This window comes from Halichoerus grypus, chromosome 7 (genome assembly GCF_964656455.1).
Source record: "Halichoerus grypus chromosome 7, mHalGry1.hap1.1, whole genome shotgun sequence".
Lineage (NCBI taxonomy): Eukaryota > Metazoa > Chordata > Mammalia > Carnivora > Phocidae > Halichoerus > Halichoerus grypus.
Window position 1 is genome coordinate 150,853,879 of NC_135718.1, and position 27,729 is coordinate 150,881,607.

Below are 27,729 nucleotides of genomic sequence, written 5' to 3' on the forward strand. Positions count from 1 at the left end.
GTTCTTTCCGTTCTTAGCGCTTATTCCATATTAGCACATACTAGTCTTTTTCTTCCTTTCTTTCTTTCTTTCTTTCTTTCTTTCTTTCTTTCTTTCTTTCTTTCTTTCTTTCTTTCTTTCTTTCTTTCTTTCTTTCTTTCTTTCTCTTCTTTCTTTCTTCTCTTTCTTTCTTTCTTTCTTTCTTTCTTTCTTTCTTTCTTTCTTTTTTCTTTCTTTCTTTCTTTCTTTCTTTCCTCCCCCCCTCCCTCCCTCCCTTCCTTCCTTAAGATTTAATTTGTTTATTTGACAGAGAGAGAGAGAGCACAAGCAGGGAGAATGGCAGAGGGAGAGGAAGAAGTAGGCCCCTGGGATCACCACCCAAGCCAAAGGGAGACGCTTGACCACTGAGCCACTCAGGCGCCCCAGTCTTTCCTTTCTTTACAGAAGTGGCAGGGTTTGTTGTCACATGGGTACACTATCACACATTTAACCACATTCCTACTAAATGGACATTTAGGTTATTTCTGTCCTTTTATTTAAAAAGATACTACAGTGGACATGATTTACATAGATCTTTGAGTCCCTGTGTGAGAATATCCATCGGATTCATTTTAGCAGCTCTTTAGAAGATGGTGTGAAGGTCCAGAGTCCTTTCAACAACACTGGACCAGTCTTGGCTGAGCTCTGAGGTGGTGCATCTGAGCTGAGAGGGGAAACTGTATGAGCACACAAGGAGACGGACAGAGCAGGGACAGCTTGAAGGCTGGGGACTCCAAGAAGGAGCCTGTGTCTGATCTGTTAATGGGCTTGGGTAGTCACAGGGGTGGAAGGAAGCGGGAGGGGGAAACCCACGCATCTTTGAGACACTGAAGACAATTCTGAAGTGCTTCTGTCTGTAAAAGCGCAGGCCCTACACCATCCAGCAGACTCTCCAACTACAAGGAGAGAGGCAGCAGCTGCTTTTCTCTGCAGGTGAAATTTTCATAGGTAGAGCTTTCAGGAGACTCAAGATCATTCTGTTGTGGTGGTGGCATCACCTGTGAGCCAAAAGACACACAAGCATATGGTTAATAAAGCCTGGGAGGCCCTGGTTTCCTTGGCCCTGTGCTGGTGAGAGAGGGAGGTCAGGCCAGGCTAAGACTGGTCCATGCTGTAGGTAGTCAGGTCATACGGACTGGCCTAGGGATGGAACAATCCATCAAGCTGATGGCAGGCATTTATGCAGAACCTCCTGCTGGGAAGTTGGCTAGGCTCTCTGTAAGGGAGATAGAGGGTGATTTAGTGCAGCAGGTTGAGGGAATACAAAAATGGCAATAAAAGGCCTTGCTCTCAAGAAGCTACTGTCTAATGAGCTCAGTCTCTGTCCTGGCTGGAGAAGCAAGACAAACATCTGTAGAAAGATATTCCAGGTGGTAGAGATTATGCATCAAAGTAATGGTCCAGACTTGTAGGCCTTCATGTTCCCAGGGTTCTGAGGACTCCTTGTTCACAGAAGGCCCTGAGGAGCAGGTGAGATGTGAGCTGATGCAGAGAGGAGGGGAGGCAGGGTGTCAGGAATAGCTCGGGAACAGCATAAACCTTTGAGATATCATGCAGAGACACATGTCAGAAAACAATGGCTAAAGTAGGTTTGAGAATTTCCTGACCAAGTGGGCAATGATAGCCTCAGGGGACCCAGAATCAAGATTCGTGGTCCTAAAAATTCTGAAGGCAAGGGATAAATTCTGTCAAGACCTTGGCTGAAGAAACGCATTCATTTCCAATTCATTTCCACTTAGACTGTGAATGAGGGTGGTTGCAGGGATCTGGAGTCCTTCGGGTGGTGTGGGAGCCATGCAGGACTGACCAGACCAGAGGTGACTCAAAGCCATTCTGAAACTCAGAGTAGGGACTGATGTCCATGACTTTAAGATTGACCAGTATTGGCCCAAACACAAAGGGCCAGGTCGGAGTAGAAAGCAGCTTTGGGAATATAGTGAAAAGTACAGATGAGGTCTCAAGGCCACAGGTGAAGTACCTTATTGGCTCAGCATAGGCGACATTTCACAAGACAGGACGTGAGGTAGATGACGGCTGATGGCTGCATATCTGCACAAAAGCGTACTGAGCAAATTGTATCCATCTTTTAAGGTGCAATCCAAATTATTTTTTTCATGAAGGCTTTCCTGTCTACCTCAGTGCAGTGGTATCTCCCACTTCCAATATCTGGAAAACCCTTGGGAACTGCACACCTAACAAGTAGTCTGTAGAGCGTTTTCATTTCCCTTCTAGGTGATTGAATTGGCTCCACTCCTCCTCCACTGAAAGCCAGGTAAGACAACAGTCTTCAAGGTTAAGGATAGTGCCTTAGATATATCTAAATCCCCACAGCATTCAGCCTAGTTCTGGGCAAACAAAAGATGTTCAATAAATATCTATTGATTGATTCATCAGTCACAGATAAGTAGTATAACTGACAAACTTTGAGAGTTTTTCTTTTTTTAAAATCTTGTTTGGGGGTGCCTGGGTGGCTCAGTCGGTTAAGCATCTGACTCTTGATTTCGGCTCCGGTCATGATCTCAGGGTGGTGAAACGGAGCTCTGCGTCTGGCTCGGCGCTCAGCAGGGAGTCTGCTTAAGATTCTCTCTCTCCCTCTGCCCCTCCCTCTCTAAAATAAGTAAATAAATCTTTGAAAATATTTTGTTTGAGCATGTTAAAACAAGGAGGAAAAACAGGGAGGGAATTCTGGGAGAGATTTGAAAACAAAAGTATATATGGACCCAATGTTTTCAGGGAAAGTGAAAGCAGAGCCGGCAGCTAGAATCAGGTCAAGGTTAATTGGTTAAGATTATTCAGGATTATTTTAAAACTCTTTGTGGTTCTTCTTTTATATATATATATACACACACATATATATTTAAAGATTTTATTTGAGAGAGAGAGAGCACGAGCTGGGTCAGGAGGGGCAGAGGGAGAAGGGGAGGGAGAAGAAGATTCCCCACTGAGCAGGGATCCCGACAGGGGGGACTCAATCCCAGGACTCTGAGATCATGATCTGAGCCAAAGGCAGATGCTTAACCAACTGAGCCACCCAGGCGCCCCGTATTTTTATATTTTTTAAAGATTTTATTTATTTATTTGACAGGGAGAGAGAGAGAGAACACAAGTAGAGGGAGGGACAGAGAGAGAGGGAGAAGCAGGCTCCCAGCTGAGCAGGGAGCCTGATGCGGGGCTGGATCCCAGGATCCTGGGATCATGACCTGAGCCAAAGGCAGACGCTTAACCACCTGAGCCACCCAGGCACCCCTCTTTCTGGTTTTTAATCCTGAAAGTCCAACTACTGTCTGTGTTAGGCAAAATTAGCGTCTGTGAATCTCAGCTTCTTTTGCTAGAAAATGTGGATGACAATACATTTGTAGAGGTGTTCTAGGGATCACATGAGAATATGTTTGTCAATGTTTTATGAACTTGATGTGAAAGTTAGTTATTATTATTATTATTTAATGGTAAATTCTACCATTAAGGGATCTTTTAACATCACAATGAAACCAATATGTTGTAGTTAATAGCACATTTTCCAAAAAATCTTGACATTGGACTATTGGCTAATTGCCATTGAGGTGGATTAAGATTAGGGTTAGAAGTAGATTTAGAAATATATATAGATCATACAGTATTTGTGTTTACAGCTTCTCATTCTGGTCAGTGTTAATAATCAGTATAAAACATTATTAAATCAATTAGAAATGTTCAGCCTTTGGCCAAACAGATGTGAATCAGAAATATTTGTTTAAGCATGTCTGTTGACCATGGAGTGTGTCAGGGGGATGCATAGTGGAGAGAACCTAAGCTCCTTTGCCATGGGGATCTAAGACGTTCAGTTAAAATGGTCTGTGTAATAGTTCTTTGCTTTAGGAGCCTTGGGATACAGAGAAAATTGTTCTCACCTTCTGAGATGTCTGTACACAGCTGTAGATTGTGGCTGAACTTTCTTTCTGCTCAGGAACTGGGGTCTTTCCCTGTAACAGACCAACATCAGACTATCCATAATCACCAGATGAGAGCTTTCCAGAGTTTCACCTTCAGCCCGTAGGGAGAGGGGACACCCCATCAGGTTTAGGTTTCACGCAGAGGGTGGTGGCTACCTTAGTGCAGTGGGGACCTTGCTTCTGGTTGCTCACATCTCCCTTATCAATGGCCCAAGCTTGGGAGCTGAGGATGAGCTCTTTCATTCCAAGGGACCCCAAGGTTTGGTAAACATGGATAGAGCTACAATTATCTGCCCATGTGCTGCTGGTTCTGGCCCCAGTTTGGAGGGACTAGTCATCCAGGATATTGGATGGTCCTAGAAGTAGAGGAGGAGGGAAGGTGTACTGATCCAAAGAGTTCACCTGCAAGTTGAGGAACACTTGCGTATACACCGTGTTGTCCACAGACGCAGGCACCATGCTTTCCGGAGTGACGAGATCATACTCTGCTTGCCCTTCAGATGATGAGTCAGATCCAGTGCTTTCCTGAGTGAGCAAGTCATACTCCTGGTGTCTTCTAGCCTCGGCTGTGCCAGTCCTCTCCTGGTTCTTCTCCGTTGTTTCACTGCTGTCGGAGGTGGGCCTATGCTCTTGCTTGGCAGTCTTAGGGAAAGTGTCCAGCTTCTGACACCCTTGGGAGAGCATATTGCATAGTGGGTGGCCAGCAGTGAGTTTTGAACACATTGTGCGGGCTTGGTAAAAAGTGTGCCAACCCCCACCTCCTTCTTGTTTTGTGCAAGGATCCAACCTACTCTGACTTCTACTCCAGGTGAGGCCCAAAGAACTGGAGGAGAGGTTGTTTTCCTGTCTCCCCACAGGGGACTCTATTCCACTCTCCCTTCCTCCTTCCTTTCAAGCATTCACTCATTTCCACTTGGTAAACATTCATGGAGTGTGACATGAGATGGACTTAGCAACGCTCAGTGAGCCAAACTGGCTCTGTTGGCTAAGCCATCCTAAGTGCCATGGTGTATACTCTGGGAAAACACAAAGGTCATTTGACCTGCTCTTGAAGGAGGACACTGTCTAGCGGGGGGTCAGATCCATACAGAAATCAATGAATGCAAGCCCAGCTCTGGCGAGGGTGACATGAAAAGTGTGAGGAAAATGTGAGGACATGGTCTCTGGTTAGGAAGCAGAGAAGAGCTCATGAAAGTGATGGGATTGAGGTGGGCCTTGATGGAGGGGTGGGATTTTGATGAGTGACAGGCTATTCTTCGTTGAAGAAGCAGCATGATTAAGGGCAGGTGTGAAACCCTTTCTTTTGGGAAAAGATGGTATTCAAAATATTTAACAGATGCAATGGACTGGGTGTAGGACAATCAGAATGGGTGTCTGTATTGAACAATTGGTTGGCACACTAGGTACATGTCTAGCTGCCTTTGGGGACACAGCAAGCAGCCCATTCTGTGTGTAGAATAATAATGGCTTACACTTACCAAGTGCCTAGTATGTATCAGACACCAGTCTAAATACTTTTCACTAATAAACTTATTCAATCTGCATGAAACCACATAAAACAAAAACTATATATATATATTTTTTGCAGATGAGGAAACTGGAGCACATAAGGGTTAAATATTTGCCTGAGTAAGTGGTAGGGTCAGGATTTGAATGTTGGAAACCTAGTCCCTGATGTTCTTTTTTTTTTTTCCTGTTGTTCTTAACTAATACTCAAAACTGCTCCCTATGGGATTTGCATAGGAAAAAAGTAGGTAAAGCGTGGTCTGGTTAAATACTGAATGAGAATATAACAGTAATTACCACCTATTGAGTTCACACTGTTGGCACTGACCCACTCAGTACTCACAGCAACTCTAAGAATTGGGCGCACATATTTTACAAGGTAGGTAAGGAAACTGATGCATAGAGATTGAATTGCCCAAGATCACTAATGAGCAGAATTGAGATTCAAATACAGGACTATCTGACCTCAGAACACATACACTTGGGCCCTAGGTTTTATTGCCTTTTGAGTAACAGACAAAGGCCATGAGGAGCCATTGATGGTTTTAGAGCAGTCAGTGTTGACTTGGCAAAGTGATGAGCAGAAGGGATAGAAGAGAGAAACCCTGGGGAAGGAATGGCCAGTTAGGAAACTGGTATACTATTTTAGAGAAGAATTAACAAGGAATGGGAATGTCTGTTAATGAGGACTAGTTAAATAAATTAAGGCACATCTGTAGGATGGAATAAATGGGAGTCAGTCTTACATATGTTAATATTACTAGGATATTCTCTTAAGTTAAAAAAGCAAGGTTCAAGAAAATGCTATAGATTGCTCCCATATGTGTAATTAAAGGAAAGGTACCTACACACACACACACACACACACACACACACAAACACACACACATGCTCAAATATATTTAATGCCCATAAATGCATTAAAGACCCCTAAAGGATTTTGAAATGCATCTTAATTATGAAGGCCTTTTGGGGGGACCAGGAGATTGGGATTGAGAAGGAGATTAAACTGTATACTATGTGAATATATGACTTTTCAATATAAAAACCCTATTCAATAAACAAAAGAATTGTGACATGATGAACCTCGGCAGTGACAGAAGATCTAGAGAAGAGGAGACTTTGGAGAGATGCTGGGGAGGTTAAAGAAGCAGACCTTGGGAGCTGAGGAAAGGTGCTGGGGAGGGAGGAAGAGCAGGGGTGACAGTGGTGTCCCTACTTCCTTACTCCCGTGCCCAGAGCACCAAGGAACAAGGGCACAGGCTGGGGGAGACCAGGGTCTGCCCCCCAGCTGTGGGGAGGGAGCTGATGGGAAGCTCCACACTTAGCCTCATTCCCACTTCTTGGTCCCTTTCTCTTGATTACATTTTCCCATCCGAAAAGTCTGCACTGTTGGATTACTTGAGCCGCTGGCATCCCACCCATCCCACCCATCACTCCTTCTGTTCCATCTCTTTGAGGGATCTCCTCCATGAGAGGTTACCTGGGTTTTTTTATAGCAGGGTTGTCCCAGTGGGTGGAGTTTGGGAATTCCTTAGAACTCCAGAGCTTAGAGTTCAGGGTGGTAATTGAGGACTGAGCAATGGGAAAGGGGGGTGGTAAGATGCAGGCATCTCAGCTCAATGCTCCAATACCCATCAGGACAGTTCCACTTTTGCACACTTTGTGCTATTGGGGTGTTGCACAGTATTTTGTTTGAAGAAAGCATTCCTTAGCTTTTTTTTTTTTTTTTTTTATTCCTTAGCTTTTTTAAAAGTTGGAAAACCACTGCCTCAGTGATGTTCTTGGGTAATAGGTGTCCTAGACAGTCTCATGGGTTTTAATTTTAATTAGGTTTTAGTTTTGCTCCTACCACAGTTTCTATCATTCTATCTGGCCTTTGTTCCTCCATTCTTGGAGTGAGGAAAATAACTCCATCCTCACCGGAGGCCACATTTAAGTGATGATAATGCCCGAGGAACCTTAGAGACCCCAGAGGACAGGCTGCCTCCCCTAGCTCTGATTACCATCTTTCCTGAGTCTGTCCTCGTTGTGGTTTCTGTTCCCCAAACCACCTTCCTTCTCCAAACCACAGTACTTCTTCAACTTTAACAAGCTTATGATTCACCTTAAGATGCAGGCTAGAGCTCAGTATCTGGGGTGGTGCCCAAGATTTGCATTTCTAACAAGCTCCTGGGTGGTGCTCATGTTGCGGGTTGGCAGATCACACCAAATAAATAGCCAGGCTTTGGAGCTTCCATCTGACCCAGGGACCCCACAGCCTGTCTCATTGGTGATATTACCTGGTGCGTCTGTTGGGGTTTCAGCGTGGCTGGAGTTGGAGGCTGGGTCTGAACCTGACAAACCAAGATACAGAAGGTTTATCAATAGGTCTGTGAGGACAGAGGTGTCTGATTCTGAGTGTCAAAGGAGACAGGGAGAGATTTCCAGGGACAAAGACAAGAAAAAGGCTCTAGGGAGGAGATGAACCCTGATGTGACTAGGAACCCATGGGACAGGGTGACCAGAGTCCTAAGGTCATCTTCAAATGAGGAGAGGGCCCTGGACCCTCCTGCCATCCCTCTGTCCCCTCTGTGGTAGCCAATCATCAGATTTGTTTGCTGTCTTGCAGGAATTGTTCTAGGGATCCTATGTGTTCTAACCAATATGCTCTTTCTGGGAACTATTCCATTTCCCCTGTAATATGAAATTCTGAGGGAGCTGCCAATCATAATAGCTAATCCCATTGGCCACAGAGATTGGTCCAAGCAATGGCCACATGACCCAAGGCTGCGCCAATCAGAGATCTTTCGAGTTGGAGGGAAACATCTTTTTTCTCTTCCTGGTGGCATATCTTAGTAGGTGTGAGTCTGGAGCTACCAACTGCTGGGTTGTGGCACACCCCACCCCCACCCTGCCCCTCAGCTCAAAGAGAAAAGTTAAGGTGAGAGATGGAGGGCTCTGGTGATTTTTGAGACTCTGGTAACATTTGTCCCTAAGGCCAGCTCCTTCCCTGTCTTTCCCACAGATTGATTATGTGAGTCTCAAAATAATAAATCGCACCTCCTGCACCCTCCCACCCTTTTAAAGGTAGTTTGAGTCAGGTTTCAAGGATTTGTAACTAAATTTAGAGTCCCAGCTAACAGCCCTTCCCCCCATCACTCTGAGAAGAAATGAACTTTTGGGAGAGTGGGGGTAAGAGGGGATCATGAGAGGGCAGACAAGTCTCCAGAGGTCCCAGGGATATGGTCTAGTGCTGGCAGGTGCCAATGATCTCAGAAACCCACACGGTCTTTTTCGCTTCCAAATGCACCAGATGAAGATCCCAAAGCACAGGATGGAGGCCATCAAGGAGAGCCCAATGTAAAGCTCTGTGTTTCTCTCAGGCCCTATGAAGAGGAAATGAATGATATTAATATAAATAATGACAAGGAGATTGGAACAAACAATGGACAAAGCATAATGGTCATCCTACCTGCCTCTTAAAATCTCATGTTATTGCAGAAAATATGCCTTTTCATTCATTCATTCTACAACTATTTATTGAGCAGGCATTGTTCTGGGCTAGAAGTTATAGCAGTACTTAAGGCAGACACTGTCCTGAGGTAGAGAAATTTATGCCTTGCTCAGTGTCCAGAGTTTTAAATACCTGAACAGGATTTGAATGCAGGCTGCCTGATCCTAGGACACCCTTATCCATCACACTACACTGCTCCTCTCTGTAAATGGTGTAAGGGCAGTTCTAGGCTCGAGACAGAGTCAAGATTCCACTTAATAGGGCTCTAAATCCGTCTGCCAGCCTGACCTAGCATTGTCACCCTAGGTAAACCTTCCTTTTTTCTACTTCCTTCTAGAGCAGAACAGAGCACAGAACTCAGGGTTCCAATCATGCTTCTGCTGTGTGACCTTGGGCAAGTCCCTTATCCTTTTTGAGTCTCAGTGTCTTTATGTAATGGAGAATAGTAAGAGTATTTGCTGTGTAAGATTATTGTGAAGTTAATTGTGTTAAAATGCACAAGGATAGAATAGTGCCTGGCATCTATTAAGAGCCACTAGGGCTTTCTTTCTAGCTTCCACTCACAGTCTGTGTTCCTTTGTGGTCTGCATTCGTTCACCTATCAATTTCTTCTTTTTTTTTTTTGGTAAGATTTTTTAAATTTATTTTTTGACAGAGAGAGACAGTGAGAGAGGGAACACAAGCAGGGGGAGTGGGAGAGGGAGAAGCAGGCTTCCCGCTGAGTAAGGAGCCCGATGCCGGGCTCAATCCCAGGACCCTGGGATCATGACCTGAGCCAAAGGCAGATGCTTAATGACTGAGCCACCCAGGCGCCCCTCTTTAACCTATCAATTTCTATCAACTCATCTCCACTAACTCCTGACACTGTGCTGTCCAAGTATGGTAGCCACAAGCCATGGTATGAGCCCTTGGAATGTGGCCAGTATGACTGAAGAACTAAATTGCTTATTTTATTTGATTTTTAAAAAATTAAAATTGAAATTGAAATATGGCGATTCAATTCCTTATTGAAAAGCTGATAAGTAGGTTTGGAAAAACTTGGATATGTAAATCTATTTTTTTCAACTGTTACTTTTAAGAAATCTGAATACAGATCAAGTACCTCCCATGGAAATTTGGCATCTGAATTGAGATGGGCTGCTGGTGTAAAATACATACTGGATTCAAAAAGTTAGTACAACATGAAATGTAAATTATCTTAAGGATATTGTATTGAATACAATCCAAAATGGTGATATTTTGGATTTAGGGGGTTAAATAAAACATATTATTAAAGTTAGTTTTACTTGTTTCTTTTGGCTTTATCTAATGTGGCTATTAGAAAGTGTAAATTAGGGGCACCTGGGTGGCTCAGTCATTAAGCGTCTGCCTTCAGCTCAGGTCATGATCCCAGGGTCCTGGGATTGAGCCCCACGTCGGGCTCCCTGCTCCGTGGGAAGCCTGCTTCTCCCTTTCCCACTCCCCCAGCTTGTGTTCCCTCTCTCACTGTGTCTCTCTGTCAAATAAATAAATAATAAAATCTTTAAAAAAAATAGAAAGTGTAAATTACATGTGTGATTCCCATTATATTTCTATTGGAATATGCTACTCTAAAGCACTCTCGCCCACACTCCCTCACTGCACTTCATAAAGAACCACTCAGAATGCAAACACTTGGACCCAAGCATCCAAGGCCCTGAGGTCTGACTGAGCAGAGATAAAGGGTAACCTGGACAGATGTTGCCGGAAAGAAACTGCTGGGAGCTGTTGCTGACAGGGTTGCTGGTGATGCATGTGAAGTTGGGATGATTTTCACCACTTGTCCAAGAGACATTGAGGTGAGGTCCCCCTTGGGACTCGAAGGTTCCTTTCGGTATGGGGGTCCATCTATATGTCACATTGTGTCCACTGTCCTCCACTGAGCATGTCAGGCTGACCCTGCAGATGCCATCCTCAGCAAGCCCAGGATGCCAGGTAATTTTTGGCTTCTTCAATCTCCCTGTGTGAGGAGAAAGACAGACCTAATGCAGAGTCAGGTCTGCCTGCTGGGCAGTCACCATGTCTTCACTCAACCAGAATACACTCATGAAGTTGTGTGTTGACACTGCATTAGGGCTGAGAAAGTGCCTCCAGAAGTCACAGGCATTTTGGAGTGCACCTGGCCTTTCTCTTGGTAGTCATGAAATCTCAGACATATCACTTCACCTCTTTGGGCGTTTGATGCTCAGATGTTAAATAGAGGAGTTAATGAAAACTGGAAAAAAAGATACCACATCACTCTATACAGTACCTTGTGAAGAACTAGCAAACCCATCGACACAGGTAAGTACAATGTCCCATGTGCTTTGAAGACTCTTGAAGACTTACATGTTGAGGTTCCATCATCTAAGTTTTTTATCCAGGAGATAAAGTGTAAAGAGGTGAGTGCAGTGCTGACATAGAGTTAGTGCTCAATAAATGTTAGCAATTTTAAAAGAAATATAACATTGGCTCCAGTTGTTCCCAGTTTATTATTATTTTTACTTAATCTTCTTGCCTTATTTTTAATATTTGAGTCACAGTATGCTATAGATGTGGACTAGCTGACTTCCAGCATATTTTAACAGGACCACGCACAGTGATTCTTCACAGATACTTAGACACCAGCAAACCCAGACAGGGGATGTGATGACCATGTCTGGATGGTACAGGTGAAGGAGCTGGCAAATGTAAGCCCAACTGTCAAGACAAGCTCCTGCGAGGCCAAAGCCTGAGGAGAAGACTGCAAGTTCTGTCCCTCACACTCGGGAGAGCCAAGCAACCGTCCCTCGTGGAGGTCATAGGGTCTTTGGACACTAAAGCCTTTCTCCTCAGTCTTCTCTGAGTCCACTCCAGCCAGCTGTGCCCTTATATTCTATAAAAATGCGGGTTGAAGAGTTCTGAGACCCACCTGACAAGCAATGCAGGAGGACAGGAGCAAGTACTGAAGGTTGGGTGGTGGAGATTAACTGGAAACTTAGTAAAAGGGGGACCTTGGCAGGTAGATTTTGCCCAGCTGCTGGCTGGAAATTTTTCCTCCTGTGAGTTGACTGGTCTGGACTCAATAGCCGTCCTAGTGATCTGAGGCATTTTGGTAGGAAGAGAGGCTCGAGGGAGGAGGGAGGCAGGGAAAGCAGCAAAGAGGAGAAACATCTCAGGGAAGGAATCTAATGATGAGTGCTCTGCTCAGAAACTCACCATAGACGAGCAGGGTGATGTGTTTTGTGCTGATGACTCCGGAGGCCTTTGAGCACACATAGGCATAGTAGTGGCCAGCATTCTCCATCTTTAGCTGGCCAATCATCAGGGAGTAGTCTTGGCTAGAGTTCTTGTTGGGATCCTTGAACTTAATGAATGGATCAGCTGTTGCTGCTTCTTTCTGCTCTTTGCTGATAATAGATGTGTTAAACATCCAGATGACGTTCTCTCCGGAGTGACTGGCCGAGAGTGTTAGGGGCAGGGTGACTGACTCCCCCAGGATCCCCACCACCATCTCCCCCATTGACTCTCCTCTGGAGGCTCCTGGAGCTGCAGTCAGAGATGAAACATTGTGGCTTCAGTCATTGGCTCTCTTCTCTTAACCCTCAGCCTGCCTGAAGGAGATGGAAGCCCCATAGGCTCTCCTGCCCACACCTCCTTTCCCTTCCTCTGATGAGGCATCCCATGAACACTTGTCATGGACAGATATGCACCTGGCTCTGCCTTTTGCATACTCAGGCCTCTCTCACCCTCCCTGTCCTTCTGAGGAGACCTCAGGAGATACCTCCACCCAAACAAAGAACAGACTAGATCTCTTCATCCATATTCTCTTCCCTTCCCTTGCTCTACCCTTGGAGTTTCACAGCTCCCTGGGAGTTCCCAAGTGCCCTGCCAGTCTCTTTCAGGCCCCGGAGGGTAGAGAACAAGAGTTCTTCAAGCCTGTCTTCTTCCCCACTCCACCTGTGTCCTGCCAGGACCCTGGCGGTTTAAACTTCATAGCTGCTCAGACCATTTCTGGAATCCCCTGGAGGGCCTAAGTGGAGCCTGTACCTGTACAGAACTGCCGGGCGTGGACGGGGCTGGAGGTGTTCTGGCTGACTGGGTTCCTGGCTGTGCAGGTGTATGGCAGGTCTGGGTCACACAGCCTCCAGTGGATGATGAAAGTGGCGCCCTCATGGGATTCAGAAGCTTGGGCGTCCCTCAGGGTCCAGCTGTACAGAACACTTGTCCCTGCCCTCTCCACAAAGCAAATCAAGGTAATGTTACAGGAGCCACTATCAGACATGTTCACAGACTTCATGATGACCTGAGGCTCCGGCACCTGCTCTGTAGGGACAACAGCAATGAGGAGATTACTCAGAGCCTTGCTGCAGCAGGAAAGGGCTGGGAGAAGGCGCTGATGATAGAAGACCTAGGGATAGAAGGAAGAAGCCAGAATACCTGTTCCAGGGGAAGTTTTCTCTTCCCACTGCAGCCTAGACCGAGTGCCTCTCTTCTACACTTCCATAAATCCTGTATAGGTGTTATCTCCGTGACTCAACATGACACTAGTGTGATTACTCCTCTCTCCCCACATCAGTATATGAACTACTTGAGGACAGGGCCAATGCCTGTGTCTGAATATCTAACACCTGAATGGCCCATAAAAGTCTCTCTTGAGTGTTTGGTGAATAAATAGATAAATGAGGCAGCCCCAAACACTGTGGAACAGGGAGCTCCGCCTCTAGAATTTGAGTTGCTTTTGCCTTTTAGTCTGAATTTATGACCGTTGTGCTTCCAGACCTTCTTCCTGATCTTTTCCTTTCCCTTTGTTCCATTTCCTCTATCCACAGTGTGTGTGTGTGTGTGTGTGTGTGTTTAAGTTTGCTTTTTCGGAGGAATTGGTAATACATAAAATTGAAAAGATACAAAAAAGTGTACATAATTAAAAAAGCAAGCTTTCTTGTCTCCAGCTACCTATTTCCTCTCCCCAGGAATTACTGTTATGAATTTCTTATTGATCTTTCTAGAAATATTCTAGGTATAGATACATACATGATAGTATACTATATTTATACTGTCCTGAACCCTCTAAAATTTAATAATACATTGGATTTCTGGCGAAGATGGCAGAGTAGAAGAACCCTAAGCTCACTTGTCCCATGGATACAACCAGATAACACCCACATCAATGTAAATAACCCAGAAAATGACCTGAAGACTGCCAGAACAAATGCTCCACAGCTAAACATATAGAAGAGGTCACATCAAAGAGGGTAGGAAAGGCAGAGATGCAGCTGGGAGCTAAATGGACCCATAGGACTGTCCATGCGAGGGAGAGATGGTGTGGGTGCAGAGGAGGGACAGAAACAGACTCTCACACAGGGAAGATGAATCCCCATAACATTTGGTTTTGAAAAACCAGAGGGGCCTAATTTCATGAGTTCTTATAATCAGCGGGGCTTAACACCTGGAACTTTAAAATTCAGCTGGCTGGGCTCTGGGAGGGGGAGAGGAAACTGAATCCCTGCCCTTAAAGAGGCAGCACAAAAAACAGCATAGAAGCAGCAGTTTGAAAAACACCTGGAATATATGGGAAGGAGATTTGTTTACTAATCTCAGAGCATGTGCTGGAATGGCAGAGATCATTGGGAGACTTCTCCAGGAACAAAGGAGTTGAAGGACATCATTTCCCTCCCCTGCCCCCCCTCCCCAGCCTAGACACATGGATACCTGTGGGAACCAGTGCAGTGCCAACTCAATACGTAACTTGCTAATAGCACCCTCGACCCCCACATTTTCCTGTAGACATGCCCTTTCCAGTCATGCCTCCATTCCAGGTCCCCTCCCACAGCAGACCTGCACACACCTTGCTAACACCAGACACCCTGCGCTCCACCCAACCCCCACTTCTGCAGATCTGCCCCCTCCAACCCAGCTTGCGTGGGTCCCATTTGCTATAGGTCCCCTCCTGCAGCCCACTAGCGCAAACCTTGATAACACTGCCCAGCTTGCCCCTGAGTTCTCCTGTGGTCCTGCCCCCTCCAATGCGCCCTGGCCAAAGCCCACCCAAAGTGGTGCCACAAACCTGGCAGTGTGCAAGGAGTGCCAGCAGGGGCCAGCACCACTCCAAAGTGATTCCTGTCCCAGGGAGAAGGGAAGATAATCACACACACACACACACACACACACACACACACACACGAGTCCAACCATTGCCCTAGCAATGGGCTAAGGGCAGACATCTGGTCTGAGTGCAGGCCTTGCCCACCAATGAAAGCTTCTCAGGGAACAAAACAAGGAAAGCACCCTGTATTCAGTGCTATTGCATCTCTGGCAAATGCCTGGTCTGACTCAACTCAAGCCCAGGCAGCCCTAGACTGGCCCACTAATAACACAAGGACCAAACCCTGCCCACAACAAGCAAGGATGTCATTGCAGATGACTGGACTGAAGGCAAAATTGTCTCAGCCACACCAGTAGGGCATACACAACACATATAGGAGACACCCCTAGAGCTCCAATTTCTGGTGAATGGGAACATTGCACTTCAGGGCACTCCAGGACCTCTTCTTTATAAGGCCACTACTTTCAAGAGCATGAGACACAACTGACTTTCCTACCACATATAAACAGACACAGATGGGAGGGATGGGGTGGCTGGTGATGGACATTGGGGAGGGTATGTGCTATGTGAGCACTGTGAATTATGTAAGACTGATGAATCACAGACCTTACCCCTGAAACAAACAGTACATTATATGTTAATAAAAAAAAATAAACAGACACAGAGAATTAGACAAAATGAGGAGAAAGAGGAATATGTCCCAGATGAAAGAACAGGACAGACTCATGGCAACAGAGATAAGAGAAACTGAGATAAGTAATATGCTGGATGGAGAATTTCAAGTAATGGTCATAAAGATACTCACTGGACTTGAGAAGAGTGGAGGCCCTCAGTGAGACCTTTAAAAAAGAAATAGAAAACATAAAAAAGAACCAAGCAGAGACGAAGAACTCAATAACTGAAATTAAAAATACTTGGATGGAGGGGCACTTGGGTGGCACAGTCAGTTAAACATCCGACTCTTGCTTTCAGCTCAAGTTGTGATCTCAGGGTCGTGAGAGTGAGCCCCACTTTGGGCTCCATGCTCAGCATGGAGTCTGCTTGAGATTCTTCTTCCTCTGCCCCTCCCACTCATGATCTCTCTCTCTCTCTCTAAAATAAATAAATAAATCTTAAAAAAAATACACAGATGGAATAAAAAGTAGACTAGAAGAAGCAGGTGAATGAATCAGTGACCTAGAGGACAGAGTAATGGAAAGCAATCAAGCTGAATGGGAGAGAGGAAAAAAATAATAAAAACTGAAAATAGACTTAGGGAATTCAGCAACACCATCAAGTGTAATAACATTCTCAATGTAGTGATTCCAGAAGGAGAAGAGAGAGAAAGGGGAGCAGAAAATTCATTTAAAGAAATAATAGTTGAAAACTTACTGAATCTGAGGAAGGAGACAGAAATCCAGATCTAGGAGGCACAGAGAGCCCCCAAAAGTCAACCCAAGAAGGTTCACACCAAAACACATAGTAATTAAAATGGCAAAAAGTAGTGATAAAGAATTTTAAAAGCAGCAAGAGAAAACAGTTACATACAAGGAAGATCCCATAATGCTATGAGCTAATTTTTTAGCAGAAACTTTGTAGGCCAGAAGGGTGTATCATGATATATTCAAAATGCTGAAAGGAAAAAACCTGCAACCAAGAATATTCTATCCAGCAAGAGCTACCATTTAGAATAGAAGGAGAGACAAAGAGTTTCCCAGACAAAAGTTAAAGGAATTCATGACTACTAAACCAGCCCTATAAGAAATGTTAAAGGGGCCTCTTTGAGTGGAAAGGAAAGATCAGAAGTGGGAGTAAGAAAAGTAGGAAGCACAAAAGCAGTAAAAATAAGTTTATCTATAGAAATCAATCAAAGGATTCACTAAAAGGATATAAAGTATGACACCATATACTTGAACTGTGGGAGGGAGAGGAGTAAAAAATGTGTTCAAATTTAAGTGACCATCAACTTAATATAGACTGCTATATGGAGAAGATGTTATATAAAAACCTATAATGGCAAGCACAAATCAAAACTAGTAATAGATATGCAAAAAATAAATGGAACAGAATCTAAGCATATCACTAAAGAAAGCCAACAAACCATGATACAAGAGAGCAAGAAAAGAAACAGAGAATAACTACAAAAATAACCATAAACAAGTAACAAAATGGCAATAAGTACATACCTATCAATAATTATTTTGAATGTAAATGGACTGAAAGCTCCAATCAAAAGACATAGGATGACAGAATGGATAAAAAAGCAAGACCTATCTATGTGCTGCCTCCAAGAGCCTCATTTCAGACCTAAAGACACATGCAGATTGAAAGTGAAGGGATGGAAAAGAATTTATTATGCTAGTGGAAATGAAAAGAAAGCTGGGGATGCAATACTTGTATTGGACAAAATAGACTTTAAAACAAAGACTGTAACAAGAGACAAAAAAGGACACTATATAATCATAAAGGGTACAATCCAACAAGAAGATATAACAATTGTAAATATTTATGCATGCAACATAGGAGTACCCAAATACACAAAACAGCTAATAACAAATGAAAAGGAAGTAATTAATAGTAATACAATAGTAGATAACCCACCATACAATAGTACAATACCCCACTTGCATCAATGGATAGATAATCCAAACAGAAAAGCAACAAGGAAACAAATGGCTTTGGATGACACATCGGACCAGATGAATCTAACAGATATATTCAGAACATTTCATCCTAAAACAGTACAATACACATTCTTTTAAAGTGCACATGGAACATTCTTCAGAGTAGGTCACATACTAGGCCACTAAACAAGTCTCAACAAGTTCAAAAAGATCAAAGTCGTACCATGCATCTTTTCTGACAACAACACTATGAAACTAGAAATCAATCACAAGAAAAAATTTGGGAAGAACACAAATACATGGAAGTTAAATAACATGCTACTAAACAATGAGTGGGTCAACCAAGAAGTCAAAGAAGAAATAAAAAAATACATGGAGACAAATGAAAATGAAAACACAGTGGTCCAAAATCTTTGGGATGCAGCAAAAGCTGTTCTAAGAAGGAAGTTTAGAGCAATATAGGCCTACCTCAAGAAGCAAGAAAAATCTCAAATACACAACCCAACTTTATGCCTAAAGGAGCTAGAAAAAGAAGAACAAACAAAACCCGAAACCAGTAGAAGGAAGGAAATAATCTATATTAGAGCAGAAATAAATGAAATAGAAGCTAAAAAACCAACAGAACAGATCAATGAAACCAGGAACTGGTTCTTTGAAAAGATCAACAGGGGTGCCTGGTGGCTCAGTCAGTTAAGTGTCTGCCCCCGATCCTGGGGTCCTGGGATTGAGCCCCACATCAGGCTCCCTGCTCAGCAGGGGGCTTACTTCTCCCTCTCCCTCTGCTGCTCCCCCTGCTTGTGCTCTCTCTCTCTCAAATAACTAAGTAAAATCTTTTTTTAAAAAAAGAAAAGATCAACAACATTGATAAACCTTTAGCCAGTCTCGGGGGGGGGGTGTGGGGGGCAGGGAGGGGGAGAGAAAGAGATATATAGATAGAGAGACTCAAATAAATAAAATCAGAAACAAAAGAGGAGAAATAACAACTCACACCACAGAAATACAAAGGATTATAAGAGAATATTATGAAAAATTATATGCAAACAAATTGGATAATCTAGAAGAGATGGATGAATTCCTAGAAACATATAACCTCCCAAAACTGAATCATAAAGAAGTAGAAAACAGGAACAGACTGATTACCAGCAATGAAATAGAATCAATAATAAAAAAAACTCTCCCAAAAAAGAAGTCCAGCACCAGACAGCTTCATAGTTGAATTCTACCAAACAGTTAAAGAAGAATTAATGCCTATTATTCTCAAACTATTCCAAAAAATAAAAGAGGAAAGAAAGCTTGCAAATTCATTCTATGAGGCCGGCATTACTCTGATTCCAAAACCAGATAAAGACACTACAAAAAAAAAAAAAAAAAAAAAAGAAAGAAAAAGAAAAAAGAAAACTACAGGCCAATATTTCTGATGAACATAGATGCAAAATCCTCAACAAAATATTAGCAAACTGAGTCCAACAATATATTTAACAAATCATTCACCACGATCGATTGGGATTTATTCCTGGGATGCAAAGGTGGTTCAATATTCACAAATCAATCAACATGGTACACTACATCAACAAGAGGAATGATAAAAACCTTTTGATCATTTAAATAGATACAGAAAAAGCATTTGGCAAACTACAACATCCATTCATTATAAAAATCCTCAACAAAGTAGGTTTAGAGGGAACATACCTCAACATAGTAAAGGCCATATATAAAAAACCCACAGCTAACATTTTACTCAGTGGTGAATAACTGAGAGCTTCCCGCCTAAGGTCAGGAACAAGACAAGCATGTCCACTCTCACCACGTTTATTCAACATAGTACTGGGTGTCCTAGCCATAGCAATCAGACAACAAAAAGAGATAAAAGACATCCAAATTGGTAACAAAGAAGTAAAATTTTCACTATTTGCAGATGACATGATACTATGTATAGAAAACCCTAAAGATTCTACCAAAAAACTACTAGAACTGATAAATGAATTCAGTAAGGTTGCAGGATTCAAAATCAATATATAGAAATCCATTGTATTTGTATACACTAATAATGAAGAAGCAGAAAGAGAAATTAAGAAAACAATCTCATTTACAATTGCACCAAAAATAATGAAATACTCAGAAATAAATTTAACCAAGGAGGTGAAAGACCTGTACTCTGAAAACTGTAAAACACTGATGAAGGAAATTGAAGATGACCTAAATAAATGGAAAGATATTCCACGCTCATGGATTGGAAGAACAAATATTATTAAAATGTCCACGTAACCCAAAGCAATCTACAGATTTAATGCAATCCCTATCAAAATACCAAAAACATTTTTCACAGAACTAGAACAAACAATCCTAAAATTTGTAGGGAACCACACAAGAACCTGAATAGCCAAAGCAATCTTGAAAAAGAAGAACAAAACTGGAGTTATCCTGATACCAGATTTCAAGATATGCTACAAAACTGAAGTAATCAAAGCAGTATGGTTTGGCACCAAAATGGACACATAGATAAATGGAACAGAATAGAGAGCCCAAAAATAAACCCATGATTACATGGTCAATTAATCTTTGACAAAGGAAGCAAGAATATGCAATGGGAAAAAGACAGTCAACAGATGGTGTTAAGAAAACTGGAAAGCTACATGCAAAAGAAAGAAATTGAACCACTTTCTTACACCATATACAAAAATAAACTCAAAATGGACTAAGGACCTAAATGTGAGACTTGAAACCACAAAAATCCTAGAAGAGAGCACAGGCAGTAATTTCTCTAACTTAGCTATAGCAACATTTTTATAGATATGTCTCCTGAGGCAAGGGCAACAAAAGCAAAAATAAACTGTTGGGACTACATCAAAATAAAAAGCTTCTGCACATCAAAAGAAACAATCAACAAAACTAAAAGACAACCTACTGAATGGGAGAAGATATTTGTAAATGACATATTTGATAAAGGGTTAGTATCCAAAATATATAAAGAATTTATACAACTCAACACCCCCAAAATAAATAATCCAATTAAAAATGGGCAGAAAACATGAACATTTTCCCAAAGAAGACATCCAGATGGCCAACAGACACATGAAAAGATGCTCATAATCACTAATCATCAAGGAAATGCAAATCAAAACCACAGTGAGATATCATCTCATACCTGTCAGAATGGCTAAAATAAAAAACACAAGAAACAGCAAGTGTTAGCAAGGACGTGGAGAAAAAGGAATTCTCGTGCACTGTTGGTGGGAATGCAAATTAGTGCAGCCACTGTGGAAACAGTATGGAGGTTCCTCAAAAAGTTAAAAATAGAACTAACATATGATCCAGTAATTCCAGTACGGGGTATTTACCCAAAGAACATGAAAACACTAATTTGAAAAGATATATGCACCCTTGTGTTTATAACAGCATTATTTACAATAGCTAAATTACAGAAGCAGCCCAAGTGTCTATCGATAGATGAATGGATAAAGAAGATATGGTGTATATATATGAATATTAGTCAGCCATAAGAAGGAATGAAATCTTATAATTTGTAACAACATGGATGGTTCTAGAGAATATTTTGCTAAGTGAAGTAAGTCAGTCAGAGAAAGACAAAAACCATATGATTTCACTCATATGTGGGATTTAAGAAACAAAATGAACAAAGGAAAAAAAGACAAACCAAGAAACAGATTCTTAACTACAGAGAACACACTGATGGTTGCCAGAGGGTGGGTAGGGGATGGGTGAACTAAGGGAAGGGGATTAAGAGTACACTTCTCATGATGAGCACCAGGTGATGTATGGAAGGGTTGAATCACCATATTGTACACCTGGAACTAATATAACACTGTATGTTAACTATGCTGGAATTTTTAAAAAGTTAACAATATATGTTGGAAATTGTTGTATGTCAGTACATATTGAGTTCATTCATTCTATTTCTATTCGCTGCATATAATTCCATTTCTTTAACATATGCAGAGCACTCAACAAATCAATAAAAAAGGCCAAATTATCTGAAAGAAATATGCTGCCAATGGCTGAATTGTGTCTTCCCAAAGTTCATATCTTGAAGCCCTAATTCCCAGTACCTCAGAACATGATTTTATTTGGATATAGGACTATATTTGGAGATAGAGGTCATTAAGTTAAAATGAGGTCATTAGAATGGTCTAATCCAAAATGACTGGTGTCCTTATAAGAAGAGGAGATTAGGAGACAGATGACAAAAACAGAAGGACGACCATATGAGGGCATATCAAAAAGACGACTATCTGCAAGCCTAATAGCAAGGTCTCAGAAGAAAGTCAACCTGCTGACAGCTTGATCTTGGACTTCCACCCTCCAGAACTGTGAAAGTAAGTTTCCATGGTTTAAACCACCCAGTCTGTGGTATTTTGTTATGGCAACCCTAGCAAGCTGGTACAGATGGGTAAAGGATATTAAAAGAGTTGCAGAAAAGAAATACAAATGGCTCTTAAAAATATTTTGGCTCTGTTTTCACTCTGACATTTGTATTTATGGAACTGGGTGAAAAGGACCAACATGGTAGTCCTATTTGTCCTAGAGAGATAAACACCTAGGGAGAAAAAAATCTGCTTTTAAAAATAAAAGATCAGGGGCACCTGGGTGGCTCAGTCAGTTAAGCCTCTGCCTTTGCCTCAGGTCATGATCTCAGGGTCCTGGGATTGAACCCCACGTCCAGCTTCATGCTCAGTAGGGAGTCTGCTTGTCCCTCTCCCTCTGTCCCTCTCCCCTGCTCGTGCTCTCTCTCTCTCTCACTTTCTCAAACAGACAAACAAATCTTAAAAAACAAATAAAAGATCAGGTGTTGGGGCGCCGGGGTGGCTCAGTTGGTTAAGCGACTGCCTTCGGCTCAGGTCATGATCCTGGAGTCCCGGGATCGAGTCCCGCATCGGGCTCCCTGCTCAGCAGGGAGTCTGCTTCTCCCTCTGACCCTCCTCCCTCTCATGCTCTCTGTCTTTCATTCTCTCTCTCTCAAATAAATAAATAAAATCTTTAAAAAAAAAAAAAAAAAAAGATCAGGTGTTCCTGGGTGGCTTAGTCGGTTGAGCACCCAGCTCTTGATTTCAGCTCAGGTCATGATCTGGGATCATAAGATTGAGCCCGGTGGAGTCTGTTTCAGATTCTCTCTCTCCCTTTGCCCGCCTCCTCTCAAAATAAATACATAAAATCTTAAATAAATAAATAAATAAATAAATGAATAAATGATAAAAACCCACAGAAGCTCTCTGGAACTCACCATAGACATGCAACATAAATTCCTTGTCAGTGGTGAATGTAGAAGTCTTTCGGTTTATCTGGGCTTTGTAGGATCCTGCATCTTCCAAAGTCAGGTTGCTGAGAGACAAGGAGAAACTGTTCCAGCTGATGGTTAGTCGGTCCTGGTAGCTTTTGACCATAAAGAAAATCTTTCCTTCTGCAGTTGCTAAAGCAAGAGCACCTTGGGGACCATTCCAGGTGACGTGCTCAAACTCTGTGTCTACTGAAATGTTCAGGGGGAAAGTTACCGAACGCCCTAGAATCCCAGGCACCACTGTTGGGGTTGAGTCCTTTCCAGAGGCTCCTAGCCCTGCAGAGACAGAAGAGGGACTTGGAGGAGCAGCTGGACTCCTCAGCCTTCATTCATTCATTCATTCATTCATTCAATAAAAACATATTGGAAATAAATGTCAGAGGTTGAGAAATGAAATGGAATTCCTGCCCTCCTCCCTCTAGGCTTGTTGCCCAGCAGAATCATTCATTCATTCCCTCACTTACAAAACACTCTATCCCACAAACGCATCTACAATAATCAGTAAAACAGACTTTCTGGGTTTCTGTCCCAATGAGGAAATTAGCCTGGTGACTTTGGGTGAATTTTTGAATTTCCCTGAGAATCAGTTTACTCATCTATAAAACAGAAATGTTCACACCTATACTATCTTCCTTTAGGGATATGGTAGAGATTGAATAAAAATAGGTTGCTGTAAATCATAAAGAAACAAAAGAAGTAAAAAAGGAGCATCTTGTAAAAAATGAGATGGGTTGATGGATGGCTAGTAGGGTGGATAGATGGACAGGTGTGTGAGAAGGGAAGTGAAGTGAAAGTAATGGTAGAGCCAGGGTGGGAAGCACATGCGTGTTAGTGCAAAATTCTTTCAAGTTTTCTCTGTGTTCAAAAATTTTCATAATAAAATGTCGGCCACAAAAGGAGCATTTCTCATCTCTATCTCACTCTTCCTTTTCCTCATTGTCCAGGGGATCTCAGACTGGCTTTGCCTTGGCCAAGGAAATCTGGTCTGTCCTTAGGAACAAGGTTTGGGGTTGGGAATAGTGAAGTAGCATGGATTCCGCTCCTGATTTCCTCATCTCGGGAAAGACCAAGATCCCTGATAAACATTGTTACCATGGCTTCCACAGGCCCAGGATCGGTCGAGGCAGCTCATTTGCTTGCAGGGGCCCTGTGAGTGTCTGCTGGGTGACCCCAGCCTGGATTCCCAGATTCAAGGACTTCTGAGGCTCTGGAGAGTCCTCTGAAAATTCCAAATCAAATCAGATGGGTTCAGGACCCAGATTACTCCAGGAATCTGGGTGGAAAAGTAAGTAGAAAATGTTAGAGAGGGGCGCCTGGGTGGCTCAGTCTGTGAAGCATCTGCCATCAGCTCAGGTCATGATCCCAGGGTCCTGGGATTGAGCCCCACATCGGGCTCCCTGCTCCGCGGGAAGCCTGCTTCTCCCTCTCCCACTCCCCCTGTTTGTGTTCCCTCTCTCACTGTGTCTCTCTCTCTCTGTCAAATAAATAAATAAAATCTTTACAAAAAAATGAAAATGTTAGAGAGAGAGGAAAAGCTGAAGCACAGCCTGGAGGGATGGAAAGAGGCTGAGGTGTGCTCTGAAGGCCCAGAGGGTACAGAGTTATGCAGACACATAGAAGAGACACCTAGATTGGTGCAGATTGGTGCAGGGCCAGGGACTGGGGGGGGATTCTCTAGCCATATCGGTCAAGAACTTGGACCTTGTAGAGAGGCAGCTAGGAGGACGCAGGGCTAGGGACCTTGGACAAGCTAGGCTAGGTCAGTTCAGGGGGATTCTGGAGGCAGTCAGCAGAAACTGGGTTGGTGCGATGCTGGTTTGAAGCTACCTGAAAGAGAGATCTTCCCATCTGGAAGATACTGTTTGTGATTGCTATGACATATTAGTACTTTGTAGAAATTACCTCATTCAATCCTCAAAATTACCTGAAAATTAGCTCCTGTTTACAGACGAGGAGCTAAAATTTTGAGAGTTTTAGCCACTTGCTGAGATGATGGGGTTGGTCAGCTGCAGAGCCCAGATTCCATGTACATGATGCCCCAGAATGTGGAGGCCAAGAGCGTTGACACCCTCCATCCTAGGACCCCAGAAGGTCCTGAATCTTGGCTGAGCACTTACGACTGCACCCATCTCTCCTCACATCAAAGATAAGCAAAGGCACACAGACTGTCAGCAATGGGAGTGGTATGTGGTTCATATGGGTCAAATCCTGTTATCGTTGCAGTAAACAATGCTACATGACTCCCAGTATAGTGACAGGAGTCCCTGGTATCAGCCATCTTATTTTGAACTATGCCATTTGGCAAATAATAAGAGTGCTCAATGATTGTGATAACTGAATTTGGCTTCCCCGCCTTTAGTAGTTTCCAAATAATGCACTTAGTGATTATTGTAACAATCAGCTTCCACCAACTATGTGCCAAGCGCTTGCTTACAGATATTGTTTTTAATCTATAAGAGAGTCTTGCATGATACATCTTACTAATCACATTCTACATTTAAGAAACAGAGGCTCACACAGCTAGGAAATAATGGAGCAAAGATTTAATTTCAAATGTTTCTGGTACTTGTAGGGGCAAAGGACAGGCTGCTCCAAGGTGAGCCACTTGGGCATGATTATTCTGAGCTGAAGGCAATCGAGACCCTGTGGGCTCAAGAGAAACTTTTGCCCCTCCCTTAACCACACAGAAGAATCTAAATGGGAGGTCTTTCCCAGAATAAGGGTTACTAGCAGAGATGAATTTTATCTGCGTGACCCATCTGCATGGCAGGGGAAACACCTAATTACCCAACATCTGTTCTTCTCTGCATTGCCCTGTGAACTACATTCCTTCCCTCTGAAGTCCCAGACCCCTTGCCCCCTTCTCCTTAGTTTGGATGACATAAATACCTCATTTTGCCTGATGGTCTTTGAAATTTCCACGTCTGTGTGGATTCCCCATATATATGCTATTAAATTTGATTTTTTCCTGTTGATCTGTCTTATGTCAATTTGATTCTTAGTCCAGCTAAAAGGACCTTGAAGGGGACAGGAATTCTTGCTCCCCAAAACGGGGACAGGACGTTCTTGCTCCTTGACATACTGAAGTGGAAGGACTTTCCACCCTACTGCCTCCTAAGTTCCTGAAACCACTCCTTGGAGACACAAAAGCATCAAAGAAACTCCCTGCTGGGGCGCCTGGGTGGCTCAGTCAGTTAAGCGGCAGCCTTCGGCTCATGATTCCAGAGTCCTGGGATCAAGCCCCGCATTGGGCTCCCTGCTCAGTGGGGAGTTTGCTTCTCCCTCTGACCCCACCCCACTCTTTTGCTCTCTCTCTCTCTTTCTCAAATAAATAAATAAAATCTTAAAAAAAAAAACCAAAACTCCCTGCTAGACCAAAACAGTGAAGTTTGAGGTCATCCCCAGTTGGTGGAGTTAGACAGAGGGAGATGCCTCTTTGCCTTGAAATTTACTTGTTGGTCGTCTGAAGCTTGGGTGACATTAGATTGGTGAACTTCAGGTTGATCCAACACAATCAGGAAGCACCCCAAGAGTTGGGTATGGATATAAGGAGCCATGATGCTTGTAATGTTTCTATGGTGAGCAAAGATGAGATGGAAAATGAAAAGAGATCAGACTGTAACCCAGCCCCAGAGTCTACGCCCCGCCCCTGTACATGCATCTGGGAGTTCTTCTAGAGCTTCCCTCAATGCTCACCCCTCCAGCCCCCACTGCTCTCAGGTCCCTAGGCTACCAGTGCTGTCCTCCAAGGTCCTGGGAAAAACAGGATTCCCAGAGGGACAGTAGATGTCACTGTACCAGGTGGCTGAGACCCTTCCTGGGGTACTGAGTCAGCTCTGCCCACTGGCCATGCTGCTGAGAGACATTTCCCAGAAACTAGCCAGACTTGGGCCTTGATGGGGAGGTAAGATGTGGGGAGAAAAGGACATTCAGAGAAAGCTACCTAGCCCAGGGCCACCAGACCATCTCCAGATCCCCAGGGAAGCCTGCTGTTTGGGATATATGATAAACATAGCAGACGTAGAAAGAAGCTCCAGCATTTCTATGTGTCCCTAGGAAAGGGGGTGGCTTGTCATCAGCATTTCCTGTGTCTCTCTGTGGATTTTATCCACATTATACAGGGAACAAACTCATCACTCGGTGTTTCTTAGCAGGAAAATGTCAGAGTGAGAGGAACATAGTCTGAGCCCAGAGTTATTTGAGACGGGGGCTAGAATGTCACCTACTCATGGTGAGTGACTGTGCATATGCACACACACACAGAGGAATACGGTGGAGCCCGCAGAAGAATTACCACAAGGAGAGGAGTCTCCTGATTTTACCAATAAGAACCCCAGCAGGGGCGCCTGGGTGGCTCAGTTGGTTAAGCGACTGCCTTCGGCTCAGGTCATGATCCTGGAGTCCCGGGATCGAGTCCCACATCGGGCTCCCTGCTCGGCAGGGAGTCTGCTTCTCCCTCTGACCCTCCTCCCTCTCATGCTCTCTGTCTCTCATTCTCTCTCTCGCAAATAAATACAATCTTAAAAAAAAAAAAAAAAAAAAACTTCTTAAAAAAAAAAGAACCCCAGCAAACAAAGTGACCAGCCCCAGAGGGACACCACTAGCAAGCGGTGGTGGCCATGACGGGGACTTACCCATGAGCAGGAAGAGGAGACGGGTCCAGAGAAAGGAAGAGGGTATGTGTGGCTTGGTCTTCTGCAGTTTACTGGAGAAGGGCCGTAGAGCCCAGTCATCTGGGTGTCGCGCTGGGCCTGCCATGATGAGGAAGCACTTACCACAGACTCTCCGCTTGTGCGCCTGTG

The 27,729-nt window shown here is 43.5% G+C and overlaps 1 protein-coding gene across 3 annotated transcripts; it reads right to left on the reverse strand.

Annotated features, from left to right (window-relative positions):
• Window positions 1-491: 491 nt before the first annotated feature.
• LY9 (lymphocyte antigen 9) lies at window positions 492-27,727 on the reverse strand. Of its 3 annotated transcripts, XM_036084719.2 has the most exons (11): window positions 27,562-27,626; window positions 24,020-24,200; window positions 22,874-23,203; window positions 12,976-13,251; window positions 12,145-12,474; window positions 10,658-10,927; window positions 8,720-8,821; window positions 7,736-7,789; window positions 4,350-4,618; window positions 3,906-3,977; window positions 492-1,016 (listed from the first exon to the last, which is right to left on the reverse strand). In XM_036084719.2, the coding sequence occupies exons 2-11, from the start codon at window positions 24,057-24,059 to the stop codon at window positions 915-917; spliced, it is 1,845 nt and encodes a 614-aa protein (XP_035940612.1). In that variant the 5' UTR covers window positions 24,060-24,200; window positions 27,562-27,626; the 3' UTR covers window positions 492-914. The 3 variants fall into 3 exon arrangements, with proteins under 3 accessions (XP_035940612.1, XP_035940611.1, XP_035940614.1); XM_036084718.2 differs by lacking the exon at window positions 24,020-24,200 and having other exon boundaries at window positions 27,562-27,727; XM_036084721.1 differs by lacking the exons at window positions 10,658-10,927; window positions 24,020-24,200 and having other exon boundaries at window positions 27,562-27,727.
• Window positions 27,728-27,729: the final 2 nt, after the last annotated feature.